Source organism: Talpa occidentalis, unplaced genomic scaffold, assembly GCF_014898055.3.
Source record: "Talpa occidentalis isolate TD23 unplaced genomic scaffold, MPIMG_talOcc4v2.1 talOcc4.7, whole genome shotgun sequence".
NCBI classification, from domain to species: domain Eukaryota; kingdom Metazoa; phylum Chordata; class Mammalia; order Eulipotyphla; family Talpidae; genus Talpa; species Talpa occidentalis.
The window spans coordinates 4,639,375-4,660,673 of NW_023605083.1; the positions used below are offsets into that span (position 1 = coordinate 4,639,375).

Below are 21,299 nucleotides of genomic sequence, written 5' to 3' on the forward strand. Positions count from 1 at the left end.
TGTAGTCGGCTGCCCACCATGAGGACTGGTCTGCCCCCAGGAGCCAAGGCCCAGTTCCCAGGTTTTTTTGTTTGTTTGTTTTTCTTTTTTTTTTTTAAGATTTATTTATTGATTGATTTATTGATTTATACAAGCACTGGGTACAGTCAGAAGCGCGGGAGGGTGAGAGAATCCACCAGAGCCAGAGCGGGGAGCAGAGCAGGCAGAAAGACGGAAGTACACTGCTGAGGGGAGCAGTGGGTGGCAGGAGAGGCCTGAGCACCATGTGGGACCCTCCTCCAGTGGCCGGGGAGCAGCCGGGGATCAAACTGGCGCTGCAGAGGCTGTGGGCAGCTTCGTAACCCAGCGCTCAACCACTGCGCCACCGGGGAGGCAATTCCCAGGTATTTTAGGCTCAGCCACCTCCCTGCCTAAGTTTGCACCCAATAACCTCCTCTCTCTCTGATTCGCTGGCTCCCAGGCTTGCTGTTACTTGCAACCAAGAATCAAAGTGAGGCCTCCCTAGTGGCGCAAGGGGTTAAGACACAACCTATGAAGCTGTCTACAGCCCCTGCAGCACGAGTTCGATCCCCCAGCCAGCCGGGGAGCAACCCACATGTCACAGCAGACCTCTCCTGACTCGCCCGCTGCTCCTCTAAGCAGTGCACTTTGGTCAACCTGCCTGTTCTGTTCCCCAGTCTGCCTATGGTGAATCCTCTCACCCTCCACACCTATGGCCTGTACCCCAGCTCTTGTATGCACAAATAAAATAATTTTTTTTTTTAAAAAGGCAAAAAAACTCCCTTCCAATTTTTTGACTGGACACCTCATATCCTAAAATAAAGATTTCTTTAAAAAAAAAAAAAAAAAAAAAAAAGGAATCAAAGTGGCCTCCTCCAGCATTTGGGATGCTCGCATCGAATTAACACAACACCACTCTGGCAATGGTTTCTGAGAACCAGGAAAAGAACACTCCAGGGTTACCCTGGTCTCAGTCCCCAGAGACCTGCCCATTAAAGCACCTCTGAGTGCTGCCCCTGAGCAGGAGGGACAGCTAACTCCCCTGTCACTTCCCCCCACCTCACTTCCAAGAGTTCTGGATCCAAGAGCGAGACAAGTCCGTGCTCACAGCCCCCATCATGCCAGAAAACCATTGTCTTTGGAAAGTCCAAGTTTCTCATGCCAGTTCTGACTCTCCAGGGCAGCCTTGGTACCTGAGAACGCTTCCATTTGCCCATGTCTGGAACCGTGTGGATCTCCTTTTTTGGAATGATGAAGTTCTGAGTGGCTGGAGGGGTATCCTCTGAAGAGTCTTTACAAAGAAAATGAAAAAGCCCATAGATAAATAGAATCTTTCCCCACAACTCTCTCCCTCCACCCCACTCCCTATCATATACTTTAAAACCAAAACCCCAACACCCAATCACTAGCATAAACAAGACATGTATCCCAGGACAGAATGTTGACAGGTAACGTCCAACCCAGTGGCCCCTGCCTTGCCTCACTCAGCAGGGGCAGGTAGTACCGGTACTCCCCTCAACAACTAACACATTGGGTGGCTTTGCCATGCCCTCACCTTCTGTCCCCCAACCAGGTGGATGGTTAGAAAAATAAAGCCCAGGGGTCTCCCTAGTGGCTCAAGGGGTTAAGCTTCAGCACTACGAAGCCGTCCGCAGCCACTGCAGCACAAGTTCGATCCCCGGCCAGGGAGCTACCCACATGGTGCAGGAGACCTCTCCTGTCTCTCCACTTCTCCCCTCAGCAGTGGATTTCAGTGGATCTGCCTGTTCTGCTCCCCACTCTGCCTCTGGTGGATCCTCTCACCACTCCCCAACCTCTGGCCTGTACCCTAGTTCTTGTATGCATAAATAAATAAATAAATCTTAAAAGAAAAAGAAAGCCCAGTTGACCCTTTAGACATGAACAGGCAATCCAAAGAAGAACAAAGTGCAATGGCCACAAACATTTAAGAGAAATCTCCGACCTCACTAAGCAAAAGCATGTAAATGAGCTGAGATGCTTTTTCAAATCAGGTTCCAGATGAAAAGCACATGGCATTGGTTGAAGACAGAGAAATCAGAGATGCATGTGGGTAGAAGTCTGGGTAGAATCTGCTGAGGATCAGCTCAGCACTGGCTTTTGAAGTAAAAAACTGCATGTTCCCCTTGAGCCAATACTTCTACTCTGAGCTCAGACGTGCTCACAGAAATAGACACGTGTGTCAGGGCGCTCTCACATCAAAAAAATTAGAAACCGGGCCTCCCTGGTGGCGCAGGCAGTTGAGCGCCACACTGTGAAGCTATTTGTAGTCTCTGCAGCATGGGTTTGATCCCGGCCAGCCGGCCGGCCAACAAGAATCCCACATGGCATAGCAGACCTCTCCTGTCGCGCCCGCTGCTCCCCTCAGCAGTGTATTTCGTCATTCTGCCTGTTCTGTTCCCCACCTGTCTCTGGTGAATCTTCTCACCCTTCCACACATTCAGCCTGTACCCTACCCCAGCACTTGTATAAAGAAAAAATAAATCTTTAAAAAAAAATTAGGAACCACCCAATATCAATCCATAAGGCAATGGGTAAATAACGATATGACCATATAATGAAAGTCTCCAACGAGGAGAAATAACTACCATATATATAGTAAAAATACACACTAATGTAAACAACATGTACACCTATTGGCCTATGCACTAGAAAACTCTAAAGAATTAAGCACCAATAGTTACCGATAGTCACTTCTAGAAGTTAAAATTTACAAAGGACTTCCACATATTTCCAACAAAAACTATCATGTACTGGCAGCACTCCGACTGCCCATCTGTGACTATGCAGGTGCCTCTTCTCACCACCTCTCTCCCTCTGCAGGGCAGCAGCCTTCCTGCCTGCCCGTGACCTGTCAAGGCCGCCTGCCTGTAACCATGCTGGGCTCTCTTAGCAAACCTGTCCCTTTCAGGGCAGCTCTTCCTGCCCACTGGTGTCTATGCAAGTATCTATTACTGTCCTATCCCTTTCCTAATAAACCTGCTCTTTAAATAAAAAAAAAAAAAAAAAAAAAAAAACCTATCATATACTACTTTTGTAAAGCAGTAAGAAGAGCTATTTTGGAGTTTCTCTGTTCTCAGGAGTCGAGGGACAGGAAGACACAGAGCAGGTCCAGGCACAGCTCCTGCGTCTCGGGCACGCAGTATTTCACCCCAGAGCCGACTGCTGATCAGTGGACTCTCTAGGCCAAAATAGCTTCCCCCCACTACAGGATTCCCTTCACTTTGTGAAACTGGGTAATGTAAGTCCTCCATTTCTTTTCCATAATTCTGAGATCCTAAAAACCTGAAGTTTTTAAAGTACATTTGACACAAACTCATTGGATATAAAACTTGAACCTAAGCCGATCTGAGGGCATTTACAGATTTTGTGTAGCCAACCTAGTCAGGGAACTGATATTTTGCTGGGAAAAGCACTTCGATTATAGGGCATTCCTTTCTGAAACCTGAAAATTTTTGAATCCAAAATACCTGGCCCCGAGGTGGCAGAGACTTGTGAGCCTGAACCTATGATCGGAGTTGTTACATCAGTCAGCAACTTCCTTGAAAAATACAAGCTCTCCAGAAAGAAAAAGGACATCAACCCCTCACAACATAGTACAATCTTATCCCTTCTACCCTCCTAAACCCTACCTGACACCAGCTGCATGGAGAAAAGGGAACGGGGACCAAAGAAGACACTGGAACGTGTACTATCTGGGGGAAGAGCGCCTGCCTGGAGAGGCTCTGAAGAAAGCAGGAGTGCCAGGAGATCCAGGGAGGAGACGGCGAATTGGAGGAGAAGCACGAGGCCCAAGAAAGAGCAGAAACTCTTCCTCCTCCCACCTGTTCTGCAAGTCCTGTTCCCAGAACCCCAAGTTGAGGCCCATACTATTAGTAAATTGCTTGTTTAAATAAGATGCTAAATAAAAAGCTTTGTAGGTCAAGGTGTAACCTAACCACACTGGTTTTATGGGGAAATGTGTTCCACGTTCCAAATAAGCAACTTGTAAATGATCTTTGGAAAAAATCCTTTTGTGAGTTTGAGAGAACTGTTTGCAGGGGACAGCAATCCTGACATTAATTCACGAGGAGGAAACTCCAGTCCACCTGATCACCGATGAAACACACCACACATACTCATGCGCAGCAGAACATGCCACCCCAGGTGAAAGACACAGCCTTCAAACTCAGGACTGTGACAAATGAGTCTCTCCAGCCTCAGATTCTGCCTCTGAAAGTGACAGAGCAAGGTGCCTACCCCACCTTGTCCATTTGGCAAGGACAATAGCAATCAACACGTACTGACCACCCACTCTGGCCCACATCATCTGTGGGAACAAAAACCGCAGCTCTGTGAAGAAGGAACAGAGGCCCACTTTAAGAGACAAGAAAACCGGCTCACAGAGGCTGGAGCTAGCCAGGCAGAACCAGGTCTGAATAATTCCTAAAATCCAAGGTTTTCACCACTCCAACACACTATGAGTCAAGTTCTTTCCGCACGTTCCAAAACGTCCTGTTTTGAACTTCAAAAAAGGGATCATCTCCAGGGATCTGGATCTTCCCAGCCATAGATAACCCCTGAGCCTTCCTTTCCTCAGTACAAAGACTGTCTCCACTCACCTTAACCTTCACCACCCACCTCTGCAGACACATTGCTCTCACTGACAGTTCTGGTCACCTCTCTTTCCCTATGCCATTACGGGAACGTCTATGAGCTCGCACATACAGATTCTGCGCTACGGAAAAGAAACGTCAGGCTTGCAAGGTCCTAACAGACACATTCAGCTCTTGGTTGATCTTTAGAATTTCTCCCTCCTGACAAAGTTGTCTATGGTCTGTCCTTGGGGGACAGGAAGAGGGGTGTCAGCAAACTGCCTTAACCCTTTTCCAGGTCTCTAAAAAGATCCTTTCCCTACCACCTCCATCCCAGTTATTTGAGATGAACTGAAAGGAAGCCAGGGTATAAATAATAAAAGTTATAGACGGTGAAGTCAGAGAGAAACTCATCTTCTTGCACAACCTGCCTTTTTAAATTAGTAGTTTAGACAACCCCGGGCAGTGTCACTCAATAAATTCTCAGGTACTGCAATTCCAAAGCCTCCAAGGGGGAGAAAGGGTAGGTGGATGAGGGATGGGCAAGGTCGTCTGGGGGCGGCAGAAAGTGGGGTGAACACCGGCCCAGGCCCATGAGGCACCCCAGCGTCCCTGCCGCAAAGTCTAAAGAAGGCAGCAGCAGTATCACTCTCGCCCCCCACCCCCACTCCGTCCCGGGCGGCTTCCCCCCAAGTCGTGAGCTGACTAAAGCACGCCCAGGCCAGAGGTAGACCAGACCTCCCCATCGGGCCGCGGCTTGCCCCGCTGCCCCACCCCCACCACCCCGGCCCGGGGCCAGCCCCGGCTCCCCAAGTATAGGCGTTGCGCCCCCACCCACCATCCCCTCGCAACCCCGGATCCCTGCCCTTCCCCCTGGGGACCCGACTTCTCCCACACAGCCCCTCAACTCCCGGCCCTGCTCCCGGGCCATCAGTTCTCCCCCTAGAGTCCCTCCAACTCCAGAGCCTCCCCGGCTGAGCCCCCCCACACCACACCCCTTCTCCGCCCCCGCGCCAGGCACCGCCCCGCGCCCCCCACTCCACGCCGCCCCGGCCCAGCCCGCTCTACCTGGCGGCGGCTGCCGCTCGCCCTCCGCCATCGTCCTCCCGCCAGGAGCCGGCCGGATGCCTGCAGCCCCCTGTTCCCGTTCACAGCCGCCTTCACCCTTCCTTTCCCGGCTCCACCAAGCGCTCAGAGCTTTCTGAAGAGAAATGGGCACCGGCCGGCTACAACCGAAAACCGAGAATTAAAGTCACCCCGCGAAGACGGCCGCCATGTTGGTGCGGGGCACTCAGGGAGCATGCCCAGCAACGGCCGGCGCGCGGACGCGCTCACCGGCAGGCGGCGGCCATGTTGGTGCGGGGCGGAAAGGCGCATGCGCAGCAACGGCCGGCGGCCGCCCGCCCCGCCAACCGCCGGCCGGGGCCGGGGCGCGCCGCGGCCATGCTTGTGCGGGGCTGGCGAGGGCCGTCGGCGCGGGAGCCATGTTTTTGCGGGGCAGCGCCACCTGTCATGTGTGTGTGGCCCGGACCCAATCCCAAGAACTATTAGCGGACACCCCCCGGCTGACAGGATCGTGTTTTCCTGTCACTTTCAGAATAACTGGGGGGGGGTGCACACGGCTGTCTCCGCCCGCTCAGGCGGCGTTTGGCGGCGGGAGAAAGTAAAATGGGCGGGGCCCCGCCCGCCCCTCCTGGACGCCGCCGCCCCGAGGGTCCCCCGACCGCGGCCGCCCGCGGCCCGGCCCCGGAGGCGCCCCGCCCCACGAGGGGGCCCCGCCCCGCGAGGGGGCCCCGCCCCGCGCTCGCCGCTGGCCGCGGGGACTCGCGCCCGGCCGGAGCCCCGACCCCGAGAGCCGCGTCCTTGGGGCAGCCGGCACGGCCCGGTGGGTCGGCGCGGGGCCCCCTCTTCCCGTCGGCGGCCGTGACTGGGCGACGCTGGCCCAGAAGCCCTAGCGGGGACCCGCCAACGGCAGCGGCGGAGACCAGGACTTTGGCCGGCGCGGGGGGCGGTGCGGACACTGTGTCCACGGCGGTCTGCAAACATGTTGGCCTTCGCTGCCAGGGCGCTGGTGAGTGCAGCGGCTGGCGGTCGGGACGGGACGGGACGGGACGGGACGGGACGGGACGGGACGGGTGGCCGGGTGGTCGGGCCCGGAGCTGCTCCGGAAAGGGCAGACAGGCTGCGGAGGCTCCGCGGCCCGCAGCCGGTGGGTGGGTGGGCAGGTGGGTTCCCGCGTCCGCAGAGCGAGGGCTGAAGGCTCAAGGGCAGAGGCAGGGTGGAACCCAGGTCCTGTTGGGCAAAATGCCAGTGGCCAGGAGTTGACCGTGGGGACCCTGGCTTCAGACAGCACCCCACCCTTAGACCGGGAGCCAGGAGGGGAGGGACCGGGAGTGTCTCTCTTGCAGTTGTTCCGACTTACTCACCTGCCCCTGGCTCAGCCAGAACCAGCTCTGCCCAGGCCCTAGTCACTTCTCCAACCTCCATCTAGTTGGTCAGCCTCCTCGGGCTTCTCAAAAACCTAAAGGGCGGGTGTGGTGTGTACTCAAGTGGAGTACACTCAAGTGGAGGTATGGAGCTGGGCTGCCCAGAAAGATGTCACAACTGGCAGCAGGAGGCAGGGTGCAGCTCCACACCCGGCCCCCCTCACAACTGGTGTCCCCTCAAACGTGTCTCTATCCACCCGGAGAGCAGCCCACAGCAACCCATGCTGCTCTCTTGACTTGGGTTCCTTTCCTTTCCAACTCCAAGCATAACTCTACTTGGATCGACCTGGGGCGAGGGGAGCAACAAGCACATTCAACAAGTTTTGCCAGGCCCAGGATGAGAGGATCCACCTGCTAGCCCAGAGGTTCCCTCCGAACCCTGAGATTCCACTCCCCCCTGCCATTGCCACCTGAGCTATGCCCCCCTCCTACAGATAGCTTCCAGGTCACTCACCACGACCTGCTAGGTGGTCTGGTCATTCTCCTCCTGGGGAAACTTAGGCAAGGAGAGACTTGGCCAGAATCCTTGGATCTGTTCAATCTCAAAGCCATTGTCCTTTGGTTCATTTTTAATTCCCTAAATTCTCCATTCTTGGCCCCCAGCTGAATGAGCCATAGCCCGGAAGGGCCAGGCTTTGGTGAAGGCTGACCCAAAGGGCCCCAAGTCCTCGAGAAAAACAAGGGATGGACAGGACACGCAGCAGCCGTGATCCACTGTGGCCCCTCTCCCAGTGTCTGCTCTTACAGCAACCACAATTTTCAGGACTGATTTTAGAGCAGTGTAAGTAATCTCAGTGGCCAAGCAGTCTCTGCCTTCCAGCCAGGCTTTTCCTCATCAGACAGACCTATGCAGATTCAACAGGTGGATTTTTAAGTACCTCTTGGCCTGACTCCCTGGCACTGGGCCCAACCAAAGAAGAAAGGAGAGTTTTCTAGTTTACTTTCTATTCTAGAGCCCATCAACCTGCTCCCCTGCTTCCCATTTCTCCACTTCTAGAAGCCAGGGAGAGTGGAGCAGCTGCTCCTGACACCACCACAAGCCAGATGCCATCAAAGCCACCGCAGCCAGAGTCACTGCGCATCTGCCGCCCCCCTGAACCTTGGCTCTTGTCTTCTCTTTCCAGCCCCGACAAGTGGCTGTCTCTTGCTAGGTTCTGCTCACCCACTTGGTAGCACAGTTAGGCTTAGAGGTCCAGCTCCAGGCAGACAGACAGGGCTCAGATCCTCAGTCCTGCCATGGAGGACGGGCAGCAGAAAGAGAAGGTATGGACCAGAACCCTGCGGTTTGCCTGCTTCACTGCTGACAGCAACCTCGGAACCTCCTCTCTCGCTGCCCACCTCTTGAGTCTTCTGATGTGCCCCTCTCCCTGCCCCCCTTCTTCCTCTGCCACCTCTCACTCTTCTGCCAGGCCACTCAGCTCTCTCTTGCCACCCTGCTCCATGCCACCCTCCCCTGACCCCACAGGCAGCAAGAGGCCAAAGGCCCCATTTACACCCAAAGGTGCTGTCATCCTCTGGCACCCTGAGTTTATCCTCTTCCCTTTTATTCCAAAACCTGGCAAGGGTGGGAGGAAAGAAGATGGGGACCTCTGGGGGGGAGCAGTCACCTCACTACTGACTGACTCATCATCCCAGGATGAGAAAAGCTGGGTCCTCTGCATCCAGACAGGTGAGAGCTGCCTCTCATCTCTGCCACCCCAGCAGGTGTCCCTGAATCCTGCCAAAATCAATAGCCACGCCCACCCCACCCTTCCCCTTCCTGCCCCTGAGAGGCAAACACACCCACTGCTCCAGGGCTGGGAAGCCAGGGCAGGCACCACACAGTGGGACTGTTTCTGACCTCTGGGATAGTCACATAAGTACCCAGGACCGTGGCATTGGAATTGCCAGGGCCTCCTGGAGCTGGTAAGAGGATGAACAACATATTCTGCTGCCTGCAGGTGAAGCCCCCGGGCTTCCTCAAGCCCTTCTCCTTGATGAAAGTTTCGGGCCGCTTCAAGGCACACCAGGACTCTCTGCCCCGGCTGCCCGTGCCCCCACTCCAGCAGTCCCTGGACCATTACCTCAAGGCGCTGCAGCCTATCGTGAGCGAGGAGGAGTGGGCCCAGACCAAGCAGCTGGTGGAAGAGTTCCAGACCTCAGGGGGCGTCGGGGAGCGCCTGCAGAAAGGGCTGGAACGCAGGGCCAAGAAGTCTGAGAACTGGGTGAGTGAGAAGATGGGTGGGGGAGGGTGGCGCACATGAGTCCCCGCACCCCTGCAGGGTGGGGGCTCTGGAGACCCTTCCAGAGGTACTGGGTCGTGGTGAGCATCCCTCCCTGTGTGGCCATGGCCGACTGCACCCGCAGAGGCTCCCTGCAGCGGCTGCCCTGGTGCATCTGTGCACGGGGGTCCGTGGGCACTCGCCCTGGGCACCTGCACCCTGGTGGTCGTCGGCCTGACTTTGGGAGAGAGGTAATTAAACTGGACAGAGGCAGAGGGGCAAGATGGGCTTAGCCGGTGTAGTTCTACAAAAATCCAAAAGGACCGTGAGAAAGAGTTGGGGGCGGGCAGTGTCCTCACTCTGAAGGGACAGGGAGGACAGGGGGCGTGGATGGGAGACAGACAGAGGGGACAGCGTGGACAGGGGTCGCGACAGCCTCGTGTGTCGGGACGGATGCTGGCATGGGGGCACAGGGAGAAGGAACTTGGACCTGAGCTCAGCGGCATGGGGGGTGGGCTGGCTTCGGCCAGGGAGTTGTGTTGCTCAAGGGTGGATCCCTCCGTTCGTCTCGTCGCAGCGTGTCTACGCCGACGTCCCTGGTGCTTTTGCTCGAGTCTTACTGAACCAGAACACAGTTAAACGGCGCTAACAGCGTAAAAAGGACTCCTGGCTGCTGGGAGGAGGGGAAGCAAGAGGAAGGCTGGAGATGGGGGATGGCCTTGGGCCCCAGGAGGTGCCGGCAGCAGGGACAGGGTGGAAGGCCCCTCGGGCTGCGTTGGGGCTGGCGTGGCTATTGTGTTGGTTACTGTCAATCAGACACAGCCGATGGGCCCCCGGGTGAGGGTGTGTAGGCTTCCTCAGGTGTGTAAGGCCCGGCAGTTGTGAAAGTTGCCCTAACAAACAAAAAGTTGCCCTAACAAAGGGCACCAGTGAGATCAAGAGGGCCCCGGGGGGGCAGGGACTGACCAGGAGAGAAGCAGAGCCGGGTTCTAGGTACACAAAGTGCGTGGGAGGGGAGGTGCTCCGAGGAGCCGGCAGGTTGGGTGGGAGGGTGGGACCTCACAGAGAAGGTGGGGGTCACTGACTTCGGGGAACACTGCAAACCTCAGCAGGTCCAGGCTAGGTGCTGGCCTTGGCAGCTGTTCCGGGAACCTGAGTTCCCGCTTGATTCCAACTTTCTGATGCCTTCACATACAGAGGCTGTGGCTTAAAGGGTGAGGGCGCCCCTCTCCACTCAGAGGGCCCCTTGAGGGGTCTGCCACTGCCAGCAGTTCTCATTGGGGACTGGCCACCGCTGCAGGTCTCCCCTGGTCTCCCCAGCTCTGGCCTGGGGCTCTGAGGTCCCCGGGGACAGGGAGCCCTGCGGCTGAAGGGTAGCCCAGGGAGAGCGGGCGCCTGTTCCGCCCTCCTTGAACTACAGTCGAGGAAACGGAGGCTCCGGAGCTAGGTCAGAAGCGCAAGTCCACACAGCAGCTCTCAGGCTACCCAAGGCTGCGGGGCAGGCTCTGGCTGACTCGAGCCCTGACCCCTGACCTCAGGCCAGCAGTCAATAGAAAGCAGCCCCCCCACCCCCCCACCCCTCCCCCACCCCGCCGGCCTGCTGGGCCGCTGCCCCCTCCCCCTCGCCTGGGCCCAGGGTTAGTGGCTCCACAAATCAGCAGTTCCCCAAGGAGCACCTGCGGTGAGGGGCCCATGGGGGATGGCTTGAGACGAGATAAGGAAGCCCAGGGAGGCACCAGGCCCAAGATTGACTTGGGGAGCTGCCAGGGGCCCGGGGGAAGAGTGCAGTCAGCACAGTAGGCTCAAGGGTGACCTAAGAGCCCCGAGACAGGAGCCTTTAAGGACATGTCCATGGCTGCTCGCCTGAGAAAGGCCGCCGCCCCCCACAGGATACACCGGTGGAACGGGGCTCGGGATGTTACCCCAGCTTATTCCTGGGGCCATGACTGATTCCCGCAGTGAGCTGCTGTCAGGCTGCCTGGGCCTTAAGATCAAGCCGGCATCCACCCCCGGCTGAGAACTGAGGCCACAGGACCAGAGGCCCCAGGGCTCTACGAACCCCAGGCTCCTGCCCAGGAAAGCTCCTCACAGGCCCATCGCCCTTCTGTTTGCATGGAGCTCACTCACTCTCTCTGCCCCCGCCTTTTTGTCTATCAGGCTTATCTTTTTATTTCTGCAAGCATGGCTGCCATTGACTAGATGCTTGTACGCTGAGGGAAAGGTTTCACGCTTCTGCTTCTTTTCCTCCCCCACCTCAGGTTCCTTCCAGTCTTTTCTCTCGTGCGACTCTGTGGGCAGTGTTGTCCAGTTTCTCTTGCTAGTGCGGACTGGCTCAGGCTAAAGGGAAGATGATGGGATGCCGCTGGTGGGTTTAAGGGCCTGGGGGTCTGGGTCTGAGCCTGCCTTCTGAGAATCTGTGCTCCTTGGAGGGTCCAAGCATCCCAGTCAGGTCCTCTGGCCCTGGGAGAAAGGCCCCTGGCCGCCCGCCTCACAGACTCTGGTCCTTCTGCAGCTGTCCGAGTGGTGGCTGAAAACGGCCTACCTGCAGTACCGCCAGCCCCTGGTCATCCACTCCAGCCCTGGCTTAATGCTGCCCAAGCAGGACTTCATGGATCTGCAGGGCCAGCTCCGGTGAGTGGTGGGGCGGGAGCCACTCGCCAGGCATGCCCAGGGCCCTGCGGGCTCCTTCCCCCAGGAGAGTGGAAGGGCACCTGTTCTCTCTCAGGTCTGTTCATTATCTTTCACCCCACAGGGAGCCTTATGAGGTAGTGAGCATCAGCCCTATTTTACAGATGGGGAAACTGAGGCACAGATTAGTGAAGGGGCTGACCCCAGATAGGACGCAGGGTCTCTCCAGCTCCAGAGTCTCATAGCTCTCAACCACCAAACCTTGGATCAGGTCCCCTCTGGGCCCCCAAAACCTGAGGTGAACGCTCTACCCCAATTTTGGCATTTTGCCCACCTCTTCCTCCTCAGCTGGCCTTGCGGTGACCTTTGTACACAGTCCCCTTTTCCACATTCGGCCATGTCTCTTGCCCTGGCCTCTGTTCTGGTCTGACCAAGGATAAAAATACTGACGATAGGGATCTCCTGCCTGGGGACCAGCCGCTTAAGGCCACCACCTGCTTCTCTTAAAGGGACCAAGACATCCCAGGAAAAGCTGGGGAGCGGGCCCAGAAACTCCAACAGAGGTTCCCAGATTGGGGGCCAGGGGCAGCCCAAGTATCAGGCATGGTTGGTGTGGCCCAGACTGTCCAGGGAGGAAGGAGAGGTTGAGGGTGGTGGCCTGGGGATGCAGAGGCCCAGGAGAAGGAAAGAACTTAGCAGAGGAGACATCTCAAGCCCCTGCCTTCCCATTGACATGCCCTCTCCCCGGAGTCCCGGCTCCCTACATAACTGCTGCTTTGGAGCAGGCTGACCCCCTTTCCAGACTCCAGGCCCTCGTTCACGGCCTCCAGCCCTCTGGGGCTGGCATCGCCAGCACCAGCCTGCCCACCAGTCGTGCTGTGTGCGCCGTCAGCGCTGAGGCCTGCCTGGGGCTTGACCACAGCACTACCCTGATGCCCTCCAGAGATGACCCGAAGCGGCTCAGGAGGAGGAGCGGGGACTAGGACACAGGTCCTGCACCTGAACTCCTCAGGCTTTCTGCGAGCAGTGAGGGAGAAGTAAAGCCTGGGGCCACCTCCCAGGAATAGGCCTCTTCTTCACCCAGCAGGTGCCTTGGCCCAGGGATCCGCCCAGGGGCTCAAGGGCTTCTGAGCTGTCATTTGTCCTCCAGGTTCGCTGCCAAACTCATCGAGGGTGTGTTGGACTTCAAGGCTATGATTGACAAGTGAGTCCCCTGCCCCCAGCCCATCTGCCTAATTACCCCCAGCCCTGCCCCCTGCCCAGCCACCACAGCAGCACCAAGGGCAGTGGATGGGCGAGTTGGCGAGTTGGCCTCGTGCTAGGCGGGCCTGAGTTCAGACGCTTTCACTTCCTGTTGGCCCAAATGCGGGGACAATTAACCCTTGGCGCTCATCGGAAGCCTCAGCCTCTGCTCCAGCTGCTGTAACTCTTCATGGTGACTCTGTCCAGAGAGCTCCCTGGAGCATGTGTCCCAGCCAGAGAGGCCCCTACGGCTGACTTGCTGCTTCATCTCCCCCATGGCAAAGCCAAGGCCCGAGGGAGGAGGGGATTTCCAGGGTGACTCACAAGCAGCAGCTGCCCAGGCTGGACTGTAGGCGTCCTGCCCCAGCCTAGCTTGCTCGGGCCTCCCAGTCACCCGGAAAGGATGTGGGGGCAGAGGGCCCCACACTGTTGGCAGGAGCCCTCTGCCCAGCCTAGCCCCCAGCTGTGCCCAGTGGGCCCTGCTCACCACCCCACTTCGCTTGCCCGGTGGCCCCTCACTGTCCCTCTGCCCGGCAGTGAGACCCTGCCCGTGGAATACCTGGGGGGGAAGCCGCTGTGCATGAACCAGTACTACCAGATCCTGTCCTCCTGCCGCATGCCTGGCCCCAAACAGGACACAGTGGTCAACTTCAGCAAGGTCAAGAAGCCGCCCCTGCACATCACCGTGGTGCACAACTTCCAGGTGGGCGGACCCCATCCAGCTGCAGGTGGCGGGGCCAAAAGTCAGCTTCCCCGGCACACCAGTCCATGTGCCCGGGAACAGGCAGGCCTTGCTCCCCAGCCAGAGGGGAGCAGCAGAGGCTCCCCCTCACCCCCCGCCCCCCCCCAGCTGGACGCCAGCCCTCCACCGGCTGGACGGCACTGGCCGTGACCTCCGGGTTCTGAGGCCAGCAGGAAGCTGGTGTGTGAGGCACTTGCTGCCAACCAAGCTCCCCACCAGCCCCCGTCACCCTGCCTGTGCCCTGACAGTTCTTTGAGCTGGATGTATACCACAGCGACGGGACGCCCCTGACCTCGGATCAGATCTTTGTGCAGCTGGAGAAGATCTGGAACTCATCGCTGCAAACCAACAAAGAACCCGTGGGCATCCTCACTTCCAACCACCGCAACTCCTGGGCCAAGGCATACAACACCCTCATCAAAGGTGCCCTGGGAGGGTGCCACACCCCGGCCTCTGCCCACACCAGGTCCTGGGCAGCCATGTTTGGTCCTCTCAGCTCCTAGTGGGTGTTGTCGGTCCCACCTCCAAGATGAGGAAATGGAAGCTCAGTGGAGTCAAGCTAGCTTCCCTCTCTTACACAGTAATCACCCGCCAGAGAGCTGGTCAGAGGCCTGGAGTCAGGTCCCTGGCTGCCACGCTGCTCTCTGGGTGACGCTGGACCCTTGTTCCTTCATTCCTAAAGTGCCTCAGGTTTTGGGCCCTGCCTCCTGGGGAGCTGCGGGGAACGGGCCCGTTGGGTGTGGAGTTCTGCAGCCTACGCCCTATGCCCCGTGCTGGGAATGCATTGGAAGCCTCTTGGGCCAACGCTGCCCCGCTGACGTGCGCCCTCCCCACCACCACAGACAAGGTGAACCGGGAGTCGGTACGCTCCATCCAGCAGAGCATCTTCACCATGTGCCTGGACGCACCCATGCCGCGGGTTGCCAAGGAGGAATACCTCAGCCATGTGGCTGGCCAGATGCTGCACGGGGGCGGTGGCCCGCTCAACAGCGGCAACCGCTGGTTCGACAAGACGCTGCAGGTGGGAATGGGCAGAGCCTGGCTCCCCCTGCAGACACGCCCAGACCTGGCCAGTGTCCCTGGGCTCCCAGCTTGTAAAGCCGAGGAAGCCAGCAGGTGGAGGCGGTTGTAATCAGCGCAGCCAGCCTGTCATTACTGGGCCCGGCCCAGAAACACTGACACCCCAACACACCCTTCAGCACATCAGAGGCAGTGTGGGTAGCAGGACCAGAAAGAAGGGCGTGGTCTTGGCCATGACTTTCCTTCTCTGCACCTGCCAAATGGGGGTGTGTAGGACTCCGGGCCTGGTGTCGCGGGAGCCCGGTGAGGCATGTGAGCACGGAACATGCCAGCATGGCCTGGGATGGGTTCTCCAGGCCCCCGAGAGATGTTAGCTGTTATTACTAAGTGGCCCTTGAGGTGCCTTCGGGAGGGGCTCCGGCAACCTGGACCTGAGGGTCCCCGTTCCCCTCCCCAGTTCATTGTGGCAGAAGACGGCTCGTGTGGGCTTGTGTATGAGCACGCAGCAGCAGAGGGGCCCCCCATCATCTCCCTCGTGGACCACGTCATGGAGTTCACGTGAGTGTGGCTTCCTGCCCTCGCCCAGATCCCCTTTAGGGTGACAGACCACACACCAGCTTGTGGGGGAGGGCGCTCTCCCTCCAGCCTGGAAGCCGTTTCTTTGAAGGAAGCCAGCAGAGGGCCTGGGGTTAAAGCCCTGGGCTTGGGTTCTGGTGCCATCACTTCCCAGCTGCACGGCCTTGGACACACGTCTCCCCTCCCAGGCCACCTCTGTTTGGCCACTTGGAAGCTGGAGCGCAGGCAGGTTTCAGAAGAGCAAGCCCAGCATCTCCCCGGGCTGGCACCTTCAGCTTTGGGCACCACCTCCCCGCCCCGTCCCCAGGAATGCACACAAGCCCCAGAGGCACCCACCTGAGGCCCCGTGTCCCATGCAGGAAGAAACCTGAGAGCGTGCGGTCTCCCATGGTGCCCCTGCCCATGCCCAGGAAGCTGCGATTCAACATCATGCCTGAGATCAAGAAGGACATTGAGAAGGCCAAGCAGAACCTGGGCATGTAAGCGCTGGGCGGGCATGGCCCTCCAGCTGCTTCTGAGGCTGCTCTCGGGCCCTCTTCATGGTTGGCAGGGCCACCAGGTGCCTGCTCCTCACCCACCTCCCCCCACCCTCCCCAGTATGATCCAGGACCTGGACATCAGGTTGATGGTGTTCCACCACTTTGGAAAAGATTTCCCCAAGTCACAGAAGCTGAGCCCAGATGCCTTCATCCAGGTGGCACTACAGCTGGCCTACTACAGGTGTGCCCTCCTACCTGCCTGAGAAGGAGGAAGCAGATGTGGGGGCAGAAGTGGGGTGGGGCCACCACCAGAGCTGTGCTCAGCTCCATCTCTCACCCAGGATCTACGGGCATGCATGTGCCACATACGAAAGCGCCTCCCTGCGCATGTACCACCTGGGCCGCACCGACACCATCCGCTCAGCCACCATGGAGTCCCTGGTCTTTGTCAAGGCCATGGATGACTCCAGTATGCTGGTGAGAGGTCCAGGGCAAGGGCGGGTGAGCAGGGCATGGGCCATCTCCCTTCCTGTTCTTTTTGGCAACACACGTTGATTGAGCACCTACTACATTCCAGCCCTCAGGTAGGCTCTGGGGACCTAACAGAAGAAGGAACCATGAATTTAACACTGAGCTCCCTGGCAGCCAAAGAGAAAAGGGAACCAGTCATTCACTTAGTGGCAGTGCACATCCGCCACAATTCAGGCCCTGGCTGAGCACTAGAGATATGACAGTTCCACTTCCTGATCTCAATGAGTTCAGAGTCTAGTTCTAGGTACAGAGTGGGCTACTGAGATGGGTGGCGGGAACAGGGAAGGGACAGCTGAAGCTGTCCCTTTCTCCACTAGGAGAACCAGAAGATAGAGCTGCTGCGGAGAGCTGTGCAGGCCCATCGAGCCTACACGGACCGGGTGAGTGAACCCCTCTGCTCCCAACTTGCTTGACCCTAACATTCCCCCTAACGTTCCCCGTTCCTGGCTGCCTACCCCTGGCTGCCGACGGCTGCTCACCCTCCCCTGAGCCACAGGGCACCTGGAGTCAGGCTGAATACTCCCATTTTCAAGTTGGTGAAACTGAAACTGGGCCTAATGCTTGCCCTGGGCCTTGTTCAGAGTCCACCTCTGGAGCTTGTGTCCTCAGTGCCCGCGATGCTGAATGTAATGCCCACAGGACAGCAGGCTTCCTGCTCCCGATGGCACAGACTGCAGCCTGTGTGGCGTCCTGCCCGAGCTTGTCTCTGAGCTCCTGTGCACGCCAGGCTCTGCCCATGTTAGGTGCAAATGTCCTGGTGGAGCTCACTGCCACCCTGTCACTCCACCCTGGTGGAGCTCACTGTCCCATTTTACCAATGAAGACATTGAGACTTCAAGATATTAGTGACCTGCCAAGGTCCCACAGCCAGTAACAGCCTGGACCACCCGACTCAGGCCCATGCTCTCACGTCTTACACTGTCCTGCCTTCCCAAGCAGGTCCCTGGGCCTCAGTTTCCCCATCTCTGAAGTGAGGGCTTTCCTACCTGGATGTGCCAGTCCTATGGATCCAAGGGCCCAGGGAGTGAAGAGGGCAGGGACCCCAGCCCTGCTCCTGACAGCACTCCCCCACAGGCCATCCGCGGGGAGGCCTTTGACCGGCACCTGCTGGGCCTAAAGCTGCAGGCCATCGAGGACCTGGTGAGCATGCCCGACATCTTCATGGACACCTCGTACGCCATCGCCATGCACTTCAACCTCTCCACCAGCCAGGTTGGCTGCTGCCCAAAGCTGTGGGGCTCCCTGCCCTCTCGGCCCCGGCCACTGCCTGAGATGTTTTGGGGTGGGGTGGAAGAGAACCCAGTGGACTCTGGAACTGGACCAAGGCTGCTGTGAATAGCGCAAAGGTCCAGAACATGGTCATACCTTGGTGGCACATGGCCCTGCTGAGCAGCCGAGCTCTGGAGGAGTTGCTGGCAGCAGGGGACGTCACTGCAGCTCAGGCTAAGCAGGAATCAGGGCCCCTCCGATGGGAGATCCAGCTTCCTTCAACACAAAAGAACACCTGACCTGGGCCAGCCTGTACGGGGCCCCGGGGTCCAGCAGGGACAGACCACTGGCCCTGCCCCTGCGGGCTCACAGTCGGCTAGAGCGCAGGGAGTGAAGCAGTGTAGCCCTGGGAAGTGCAGGGAGGTGAGGGGGCTCCTGAGGAGGCAGCAGCTAAGGCCCCCAAGGATGTCAAAAAATGCTCCGTGGCAGAGGATACCAGAAGGGCACCTGGAGGTTGAGGGGTGCCACTGGCCCCTGGAGGAGAGGAAGGGCGTGGGTCAGAGCACAGCGGGAGCAGGGACCCAGGAGCCAGCTGGTGCTGACTGGGGGTTGAAGGGAGCCAGCAGGGTCTGAAAGAGCCTTTGCCCTGTGCTGTCCCCAGGTCCCCGCCAAGACAGACTGCGTCATGTTTTTTGGGCCTGTGGTCCCAGATGGCTACGGCGTCTGCTATAACCCCGGGGCGGCCCACATCAACTTCTCCGTGTCAGCCTACAACAGCTGTGCGGAGACCAACGCCGCACACCTGGCACGCTCCCTGGAGAAGGCACTCCTGGACATGCGCGCCCTGCTGCAGGGCCACCCCTGGGCCAAGCTCTAGGCCTGTGCGCCGGCCTGCCCAGGCCACCACCAGCTCCCCTTGGGGTGGGCTAAGGGCTTCTGTTGTCCTTTGTTCTCTCTTTCCTTGGCCCCCGCCCCCTCCCCCCAGATCTGACTGAACCCAGGTTGGCATCCCCAGAAGGGCCTGCAGGCCGAGCCAAGTGCCTTCCATGAGTCAACCCTGCCGGGGCCCCAGTCCTGGACTAAGCAAGATCTAAGACCCAGGCGCCCAGTGTTTTGCCCGCAGAGGCCTCCTCCAGGGAAAAGGGGCAGCCGAATCTGTCCCTCGCCAGTTCAGCTCTGGCCAGTCCCTGCCATCTGTGTGGCCAGGCCAGGGTCTGTACCACAAACCCCAAGCTCCCCCAAGGACCCGAAGAGAGAATTACCTGTTGCTGGGGTCGCCAGGCCTCCCAAGGCTGAAATCAGGATGGAGGTGAGCTGGCGAGAGGAAGCCCAAGGCCTGGCCTCAGCCAGCCGGCGCCGCAGCATCACCGCCAAGGCTGCCGTGCTCCTGGACAACGTGGCTCACGAGTCCCGGCTCTCACTTCTACACAGCTTGACTCCTGCGCCACAGCAGTGGTTGTATAATATGAACATGTGAGGCCTTTAATAAAGGGGGAGTCTGTGACGAGATATTTCAACTGAGGGAGCAGACAGGGTGATGATGGACACCTGGCCTTTTCCCAGCTTCCCCTGCATCTGGGCAGACGGAGGAGTCAGGAGAGACCCTCGGGCCTGGGTCAGGGACCAAGGGCCAGCTCCAGCCTCGGGCGCGCTAGACCAGGAGATACCAGACCCAGCTGCGTGCTTCAGACATGCTCGCTACTTAACCCGTGACTTGGGCTCCCCACCTCGTGGGCTGTGCTGGCCACTGCCCACGAGCTCCTCTGGCCCTCCCAGCTGCCCTGGGTGTTGGCTGGTGGTGTGTCCCCAGGGCCCTGTCCTGTAGCCCCACCCTAGGCTGGCAGGAGCAACGGCCCAGGGGGCAGCTCACCCCCAGACACAGCCTGGGACCACCTGTCACCCATCAGAAAGCCCAGAGGGCTATTGGTGGGAAGAGAGACCTCTCCTTCAGGGGGCCATTCTGGCCTTAAGAACATCCATGTAGAACCCCAGAGAAGAGGGCAAGGGATTGGGGGTGTGGTCCCTGAGCTGCGGGTGAAGTGCTGCTGGCTTGGCCAGCTGTGACCTGTCCCCCAAGAAGAGGCATCCTGTGGCTCCTCCACTTTTCAGATGAGAAGACGAGGCTCAGAGGTTATGGTCACCAGGCTGCTAAACGGCAGAGCAGTGATTCACCGAGGCCGTGTTTGCCTCCCTCAGACCAGAGCCTGAGGAGCCCCATAGCCGAGCCGCCAGCCCCACGCCACGCTCACCCAGGCCACCCAGGGCAGAGGGGAAGGGAGGCGGCAGATGGAAACTCTCCAGAGCCCGGCCCAGGGCAGTGAGGAGAGAGGGCCCAGGGCCGAAGCTTGGACACTGGCCAGGGGAGCACAGCTGTGTTAGGTTTAACAAATCCCATGGTCATCGTTGAGGGAGGCTGGGAGAGGAACTGCCACTGGCCTGTAGTCCAGGGCACAAGAGGTAGAGCCCAGGCAATAGGGGGGAAGGTGGTGTCCTAGGCCTGGCCACCCTGGGGAGCCAGCAAGGCCGGCAGGGTGTGGCCAGGGAGCAGCTGTGGGAATGCCCCTGGCGGGGCTGAGAGCAGGAGCTGGAAGAGAGTTCTGCCACCAGGGCGCCCCACTTGCTCAGCCCCGGGTCTGCTCTGCACCCAGGGCTGATGCTCCCCATCTGGGGGTGCTGTGCGAGTAGTGCTAAGGTGGCCACTCCCAACCCAGCCTAGAGGGGACACTGGACAAGTGTCCCAAAACTCAAGTTACAAGGACCAAGTGGGCCTCTATAAGGAGGGTTTCCTCCCCAAAACTCCCCTTCAGAAATGAGGGCTTCCGGGGCGCCGGCGTTGCCTCAGGTCTCCAATGGAGGCTGGCTCAGTTCTTCAGGGATGTGTGGGGTGCTGGTGGGGAGAAAAGGCAGACGCCATGAAGATGTGGAGCTGATTCCCAAGGTGTGGCCTGTGGTCTCACCCCTTGTGTGCGTCTGAGGCAGAACAAGCAAGAGGCTCGAAGCTTCTCCGGCCACTGGGGGAGGTGAGTGGAGTGTCCACAGGCGCGTTATGCCAACCAGCTGAGCCCAGAGATATTTCCCGAGACAGCATCAGGCAGAAAATCAAGAAAGTGTGTTGTGGGCCTCCCCGGTGGCGCAGCGGTTGAGCGCTGGGTTGTGAAGCTGCCCGCAGCCTCTGCGGCGCCGGTTCGATCCCCGGCTGCTCCCCGGCCACCGAAGGAGGGTCCCACATGGTGAGCGGACCTCTCCTGCCGCCCGCTGCTCCCCTCAGCAGTGTACTTCGGTCCTTCTGCCTGCTCTGCTCCCCACTCTGGCTCTGGTGAATTCTCTCACCCTCCCGCGCTTCTGACTGTACCAGTGCATGTATAAACAAACAAATAAATAAATAAAATACGTGCCTCTTTATATATTAAAAAAAAAAAGAAGAAAGTGTGTTGTCTATCCCCCGCCCTCCACCAAGGCACTGGGGGGGGGGGGGGCGGGTCAGCTGACCCACAGGGACAGCCAGACCCAAAAATGTGGGTGCAAAACTTGATTTTCTGCTCTCCTTTTTTTTTCAAATGGAGACACAGAAGAAAGGCTCTAAGTATATTTTG

At 58.5% G+C, this 21,299-nt stretch overlaps 2 protein-coding genes across 9 annotated transcripts in view; one reads left to right on the plus strand and one right to left on the minus strand.

Moving 5' to 3' along the window:
* The window catches only part of PTPA (protein phosphatase 2 phosphatase activator), a 31,070-nt gene extending 25,126 nt beyond the window's left edge, over positions 1–5,944 (minus strand). Inside the window, exons 1-2 of the mRNA XM_037491647.2 lie at positions 5,661–5,944; positions 1,194–1,291 (exon numbers count right to left, since the gene is read on the minus strand). Of these exons, the coding sequence (XP_037347544.1) occupies positions 1,194–1,291; positions 5,661–5,691 (129 nt within the window). The 5' untranslated portion in view covers positions 5,692–5,944. The remainder of the gene's footprint in view (positions 1–1,193; positions 1,292–5,660) is intronic.
* Positions 5,945–6,510: 566 nt separating this feature from the next.
* Positions 6,511–21,095, plus strand: CRAT (carnitine O-acetyltransferase). 8 transcript variants are annotated; one of them, XM_037492271.2, is made up of 15 exons: positions 6,624–6,663; positions 7,682–7,859; positions 9,019–9,282; positions 11,792–11,910; positions 13,058–13,111; positions 13,687–13,852; positions 14,140–14,314; positions 14,734–14,912; positions 15,369–15,469; positions 15,847–15,966; positions 16,085–16,207; positions 16,308–16,443; positions 16,815–16,877; positions 17,572–17,709; positions 18,368–21,095. In XM_037492271.2, the coding sequence occupies exons 3-15, from the start codon at positions 9,055–9,057 to the stop codon at positions 18,581–18,583; spliced, it is 1,818 nt and encodes a 605-aa protein (XP_037348168.1). In that variant the 5' UTR covers positions 6,624–6,663; positions 7,682–7,859; positions 9,019–9,054; the 3' UTR covers positions 18,584–21,095. The 8 variants fall into 8 exon arrangements, with proteins under 8 accessions (XP_054544724.1, XP_037348166.1, XP_054544723.1 ...); XM_037492270.2 differs by lacking the exon at positions 7,682–7,859 and adding an exon at positions 8,203–8,341; XM_037492269.2 differs by lacking the exon at positions 7,682–7,859 and having other exon boundaries at positions 6,512–6,663.
* The last annotated feature ends 204 nt before the right edge of the window (positions 21,096–21,299 follow it).